At 46.5% G+C, this 7514-nt stretch overlaps 1 protein-coding gene across 1 annotated transcript in view; it reads right to left on the reverse strand.

Moving 5' to 3' along the window:
- Positions 1 to 7514, reverse strand: part of LOC120064879 (dedicator of cytokinesis protein 3-like) — a 112055-nt gene that overhangs the window by 48510 nt on the left and 56031 nt on the right. Inside the window, 3 exon segments of the mRNA XM_039015471.1 lie at positions 918 to 1064; positions 1935 to 2062; positions 2603 to 2795. Coding sequence (XP_038871399.1) covers positions 918 to 1064; positions 1935 to 2062; positions 2603 to 2795 — 468 coding nt within the window.

The following is a 7514-nucleotide window of genomic DNA, read 5'->3' on the forward strand; positions in this document are numbered from 1 at the left end:
ACTATTTGACTATGGTTACTGATCAAAACCTTAGAAAAACCTTGACAAAGTACAGGCTCAGTGAGCACAGCCTTGCCATTGAGAAGGGTAGACACAGGACAACCTGGCTCCCTGTAGAGGAAAGGCTGTGCAACCACTGCACAACAGCAGAACCAGAGACAGAGCTGCATTTCCTGACAAAATGTCAAAAATATAAAACAATTAAAGAGTGTCATTTCCCCAAATTTGAAACTCTTATTCAAGGTTTCAAAGACCTCTCTGATGAGGATAGGCTACCCGTACTGTTGGGGTAGGACGCAGAGAGCTGTGGGTTGGCAGCACACTACATTGCTGCCTGCCATAAGTTGAGGGACAGTGTCTGACAGACCAATCAACCTGCACATGTACTCTACTGTATGTTTATTGTTATTGTTGAATGTGTTGGTTATTTTGACCCTTGGTTATTGTTTTTACTGTTGTCCCGTTGACCATTTTGATTCTCATTTTTATATTGTAAATAAGCTTTGGCAATATGTACATTGTTACGTCATGCCAATAAAGCAAATGGAATTGAATTGAATTGAGAGACAGAGACAGAGACAGAGACAGAGACAGAGAGAGAGAGAGAGAGAGAGAGAGAGAGAGAGAGAGAGAGAGAGAGAGAGAGAGAGAGAGAGAGAGAGAGAGGCAGAGAGAGAGAGAGAGAGAGGGGCAGAGAGAGAGAGAGAGGGAGAGAGAGGGAGAGAGAGGGAGTGGAATATGTAGGGACAGGAGTGTTGGAGGTGTGGAGTGACAGATGGAGAGAGGGATGAGGATGAAAACCAGGGCCTTAGGTTCCTCCAACGTCCGCCAAGACGGAGTACAGCCTGTCCCTTGAGGATGGGAGATGACAAGGAAAGGATGACATAGATAGTAGAAGCAGATTGTTAGTTACTAACAGTGATCTCAGCCGTGCACTGTGGGCAGCGCTGGCCTCTTACCGCCTCCTGGGACTGAGACTTGCTCATGATGGCCAGCAGGGTCTGGAGTAGCACATCTAGGAGAGACTCAACCATCATCTCTATGTCCTCCTGCACCGGGGTGTCCTAGACGGGAGATATGAATACGAATACATGAATATATGTTCTGTTTGTATGGTACGGACTAGAGTTTACCAGCTGGTCTTGATGATGGAGAAGATAGAGACTAGAGATAGTTTACCAGAGAGCTGGTCTTGATGATGGAGAAGATAGAGACTAGAGATAGTTTACCAGAGAGCTGGTCTTGATGATGGAGAAGATAGAGACTAGAGTAGTTTACCAGAGAGCTGGTCTTGATGATGGAGAAGATAGAGACTAGAGATAGTTTACCAGAGAGCTGGTCTTGATGATGGAGAAGATAGAGACTAGAGATAGTTTACCAGAGAGCTGGTCTTGATGATGGAGAAGATAGAGACTAGAGTAGTTTACCAGAGAGCTGGTCTTGATGATGGAGAAGATAGAGATAGTTTACCAGAGAGCTGGTCTTGATGATGGAGAAGATAGAGACTAGAGTAGTTTACCAGAGAGCTGGTCTTGATGATGGAGAAGATAGAGACTAGAGTAGTTTACCAGAGAGCTGGTCTTGATGATGGAGAAGATAGAGTAGTTTACCAGAGAGCTGGTCTTGATGATGGAGAAGATAGAGACTAGAGATAGTTTACCAGAGAGCTGGTCTTGATGATGGAGAAGATAGAGACTAGAGTAGTTTACCAGAGAGCTGGTCTTGATGATGGAGAAGATAGAGTAGTTTACCAGAGAGCTGGTCTTGATGATGGAGAAGATAGAGACTAGAGATAGTTTACCAGAGAGCTGGTCTTGATGATGGAGAAGATAGAGTAGTTTACCAGAGAGCTGGTCTTGATGATGGAGAAGATAGAGTAGTTTACCAGAGAGCTGGTCTTGATGATGGAGAAGATAGACACTAGAGTAGTTTACCAGAGAGCTGGTCTTGATGATGGAGAAGATACTGCTGAGGATGCCAGAACAGATGAGCAGCTCTTTCTGCTGTCTCAGGTGGAGGTGGATGTGATGCAGGACCACAGGAAGCAGAATCCTACGAGACTCTGAGATACAAAGAGGTAGAGAGAGAGGGGGGGACAGAGAGAGAGAGAAGCAGAGGAGAGATAGGGGGATGCAGAGAGAGAGAGAAGCAGAGGAGAGAGAGGGGGATGCAGAGAGGGAGAGAGAGGGAGGGGGGGACAGAGAGAGAGAGAAGCAGAGGAGAGAGAGAGATAGGGAAGCAAAGAGAGAGAGAGAGAAAGAGAGAGAGAGAGAGAGAGAGAGAGAGAGAGAGAGAGAGAGAGAGAGAGAGAGAGAGAGAGCGAGATAGGGAAGCAGACAGTGAGAGAGAGATTTGGGAAGCAGAGAAAGAGAGTATTTACCTACAACTGACCAATACAACTGACCAATACAACAGTTAATGATAATTTTAGTATTTCATCCATTCACCTCCATGTGGATCTCATATCTGCTTACATATTGTAATGTTAGTGCTATTGGAAATATCGTAAACTCCGAAACCCCAAACACAGAAACTGCTGTAAAGCGTCAAAGTGGTCATAACTCAGAGCTTCCATTCATAATGTCATCTAAGTGGTAAATACCTGGGAAGGAGAATAGGCGACTGTCAACGGTGCGAGCGATGGACTGCAGTTTGACGACGTCCATGGACTGTCCGATGTGTACAGTGCTAGGCATGCTGCCCAATGTGCCCCGTACAAACTCTGCCACTTCCTGGACTGTAAACATCTGAAGCAGTTCGTCAAAGATGGCCGGGAACGAGTTCAGGAGTGCCGCCTGGGGGTTGGGGAGAAACAGAGGGAGGGTGAGAGAGAGAGGAGAGATAGGGAGGGGGCCAGAAGAGATAGGGAGGGGGCCAGAGGAACCAGCTCCATACTCCACACTGGACCGACGGTTCGGGAGTGGGGTGTGGGTGATTTTGGGTGGTGTGAGACAGACTGTCAGGCCTGTGAAGGAACTACAGATGTCGGATCTTAATATGACCCAGTTCGTCGCTGGAGGAAAATAATCCTGAACCTGGAGGATTTTAATGGATATGTAAATCCTAAGAATTGCCTCCAAGGGGCACCTGGAATTGATAAAATGGTGGCCCTGAGGAGGGCGCACGCTCGTCTGGCAGGTTTCTGCTCGACTTAGCTTTTTTTTAATGGTAATTATTTTGTTAAATAATACTTTGTTTGGTCAGAATGTTCGTGCAATAATTTCCTACGACCTACAAACAGGACTGCAGTAGAAAAAGTCACACATGCTAAGTTCCTCGGTGTCCCCACCACCGAGGACTTGACTTGGACCAACAACACCACCACTGTTGTCAAGACGGCGCAACAGCGTCTCTACTTCCTAAGGCGGCTGAAGAAATTCAGCATGAGGCCCCGGGTCCTTTCCAAATAATGCAGCTGCACCATCGAGAGCGTCCTGACGGCCTGGTACGGGAATTACTACGTCCACGACCACAGGGGCCCTCCAGAGGGTGGTGAAGACGGCCCTGTACATCACTGGAACCGTGCACCCACCCATCCAGGACATTTACTTGAAACGGTACCTGAGGAAGGCCTGCAGCATCATCAAGGACCCCATACACCCCAGCCACAAGCTGTTCTCTCCCTTAACGTCGGGCAGACGGTATCAGAGTATGAGGTCTGATAGAAACTCTGAGCCTAGTTGGTATCTACAAGCCATCAGACTGCTGAACACTTGAACTGGACTGACCACCAGTTGTGGGCTGTACTGTCTGGATGAACTAGTACTGTATGGATGAACTAGTACTGTCTGGAGGAACTATTACTGTCTGGAGGTTCTAGTACTGTCTGGAGGAACTATTACTGTCTGGAGGAACTATTACTGTCTGGAGGAACTAGTACTGTCTGGAGGAACTAGTACTGTCTGGAGGAACTATTACTGTCTGGAGGAACTAGTACTGTCTGGAGGAACTAGTACTGTCTGGAGGAACTAGTACTGTCTGGAAGAACTAGTACTGTCTGGAGGAACTAGTACTGTCTATCGGAACTAGTACTGTCTATCGGAACTAGTACTGTCAGGAGGAACTAGTACTGTCTGGAGGAACCAGTACTGTCTGGAGAAACCAATACTGTCTATCGGAACTAGTACTGTCAGGAGGAACTAGTACTGTCTGGAGGAACTAGTACTGTCAGGAGGAACTAGTACTGTCTGGAGGAACTAGTACTGTCTGGAGGAACTAGTACTGTCTGGAGGAACTAGTACTGTCTGGAGGAACTAGTACTGTCTGGAGGAACTAGTACTGTCTGGAGGAACTAGTACTGTCAGGAGGAACTAGTACTGTCAGGAGGAACTAGTACTGTCTGGAGGAACTAGTACTGTCAGGAGGAACTAGTACTGTCTGGAGAAACTAGTACTGTCAGGAGGAACTAGTACTGTCTGGAGGAACTAGTACCTTCTGGAGGAACTAGTACTGTCTGGAGGAACTAGTACTGTCTATCGGAACTAGTACTGTCTGGAGAAACTAGTACTGTCTGGAGAAACTAGTACTGTCTGGAGGAACTAGTACTGTCTGGAGGAACTAGTACTGTCAGGAGGAACTAGTACTGTCAGGAGGAACTAGAACTGTCTGGAGGAACTATTACTGTCTGGAGGAACAAGTACTGTCTGGAGGAACTTCTACTGTCTGGAGGAACAAGAACTGTCTGGAGGAACTAGTACTGTCTGGAGGAACTAGTACTGTTTTAGTTACTCTCTGTGGGCTGTACTGTCTAGATGAAATAGTACTGTCTGGAGGAACTAGTACTGTCTGGAGGAACTAGTACTGTCTGGAGGAACTAGTACTGTCTGGAGGAACTAGTACTGTCAGGAGGAACTAGTACTGTCTAGAGGAACTAGTACTGTCTGGAGGTTCTAGTACTGTCTGGAGGAACTAGTACTGTCTGGAGGAACTAGTACTGTCTGGAGGAACTAGTACTGTCAGGAGGAACTAGCACTGTCTGGAGGAACTAGTACTGTCTGGAGGAACTAGTACTGTCTGGATGAACTAGTACTGTCTGGATGAACTAGTACTGTCTGGAGGAACTATTACTGTCTGGAGGAACTAGTACTGTCTGGAGGAACTAGTACTGTCTGGATGAACTAGTACTGTCTGGAGGAACTAGTACTGTCTATCGGAACTAATACTGTCTATCGGAACTAGTACTGTCAGGAGGAACTAGTACTGTCTGGAGGAACTAGTACTGTCTGGAGGAACTAGTACTGTCTGGAGGAACTAGTACTGTCAGGAGGAACTAGTACTGTCTGGAGGAACTAGTACTGTCAGGAGGAACTAGTACTGTCTGGAGGAACTAGTACTGTCTGGAGGAACTAGTACTGTCTGGATGAACTAGTACTGTCTGGAGGAACTATTACTGTCTGGAGGAACTAGTACTGTCTGGAGGAACTAGTACTGTCTGGATGAACTAGTACTGTCTATCGGAACTAGTACTGTCTATCGGAACTAGTACTGTCTATCGGAACTAGTACTGTCAGGAGGAACTAGTACTGTCTGGAGGAACTAGTACTGTCTGGAGGAACTAGTACTGTCTGGATGAACTAGTACTGTCTGGAGGAACTAGTACTGTCAGGAGGAACTAGTACTGTCAGGAGAAACTAGTACTGTCAGGAGGAACTAGTACTGTCTGGAGGAACTAGTACTGTCTGGAGGAACTAGTACTGTCAGGAGGAACTAGTACTGTCTGGAGGAACTAGTACTGTCTGGAGGAACTAGTACTGTCTGGAGGAACTAGTACTGTCTGGAGGAACTAGTACTGTCAGGAGGAACTAGTACTGTCTGGAGGAACCAGTACTGTCTGGAGAAACCAGTACTGTCTATCGGAACTAGTACTGTCAGGAGGAACTAGTACTGTCTGGAGGAACTAGTACTGTCTGGAGGAACTAGTACTGTCTATCGGAACTAGTACTGTCTGGAGGAACTAGTACTGTCTGGAGGAACTAGTACTGTCTGGAGGAACAAGTACTGTCTGGAGGAACAAGAACTGTCTGGAGGAACTAGTACTGTCTGGAGGAACTAGTACTGTTCTAGTTACTCTCTGTGGGCTGTACTGTCTAGATGAACTAGTACTGTCTGGAGGAACTAGTACTGTCTGGAGGAACTAGTACTGTCTGGAGGAACTAGTACTGTCTGGAGGTTCTAGTACTGTCTGGAGGAACTAGTACTGTCTGGAGGAACTAGTACTGTCAGGAGGAACTAGTACTGTCTGGAGGAACTAGTACTGTCTGGATGAACTAGTACTGTCTGGAGGAACTAGTACTGTCTATCGGAACTAGTACTGTCTATCGGAACTAGTACTGTCTATCGGAACTAGTACTGTCAGGAGGAACTAGTACTGTCTGGAGGAACTAGTACTGTCTGAAGAAACCAGTACTGTCAGGAGGAACTAGTACTGTCAGGAGGAACTAGTACTGTCTGGAGGAACTAGTACTGTCTGGAGGAACTAGTACTGTCTGGAGGAACTAGTACTGTCAGGAGGAACTATACTGCTGGAGACTAGTACTGGCTGGAGGAACTAGTACTTTCTGGGGAACTAGTACTGTCTGGAGGAATTAGTACTGTCCTGGAGGAACTAGTACTTGGTCAGGAGGAACTAGTACTGTCTGGAGGAATAGTACTGTCTGGAGGCACTATGTAATGTCTGGAGGAACTAGTACTGTCTAGGAGGAACTATACTGTCCTGATGAACTATACTGTCTGGAGGAACTAGTACTGTCTATCGGAACTATACTGTCCTATCGAACAAGTACTGTCAGGAGAACTAGTACTGTCTGTAGGAACTATTACTGTCTGGAGAAACCAGTACTGTCTGGAGAACCCATTACTGTCTATCGGAACTAGTACTGTCCGGAGGAACCTGAGTACTGTCTGGAGGAACTAGTACTGTCTGGAGGAACTAGTACTGTCTGAGGAACTAGTACTGTCTGGAGGAACTAGTACTGTCTGGAGGAACTAGTACTGTCTGGATGAACTAGTACTGTCTGGAGGAACTAGTACTGTCTATCGGAACTAGTACTGTCTATCGGAACAAGTACTGTCAGGAGGAACTAGTACTGTCTGGAGGAACTAGTACTGTCTGGAGAAACCAGTACTGTCTGGAGAAACCAGTACTGTCTATCGGAACTAGTACTGTCAGGAGGAACTAGTACTGTCTGGAGGAACTAGTACTGTCTGGAGGAACTAGTACTGTCTGGAGGAACTAGTACTGTCTGGAGGAACTAGTACTGTCTGAGAAACTAGTACTGTCTGGAGGAACTAGTACTGTCTGGATGAACTAGTACCTGTCCCCCCTGTAGTACTTCTGAGGAACTAGTACTGTCTGGGAGAACTAGTACTGTCTATCGGAACTAGTACTGTCTGGAGAAACTAGTACTGTCTGGAGAAACTAGTACTGTCTGGAGGAACTAGTACTGTCTGGAGACTAGACTAGTCAGAACTGTCTTCAGGAAATCGCTCCTTGTTTTGTTTCTATCATTTGCACG

Source organism: Salvelinus namaycush, chromosome 20, assembly GCF_016432855.1.
Source record: "Salvelinus namaycush isolate Seneca chromosome 20, SaNama_1.0, whole genome shotgun sequence".
NCBI lineage: Eukaryota > Metazoa > Chordata > Actinopteri > Salmoniformes > Salmonidae > Salvelinus > Salvelinus namaycush.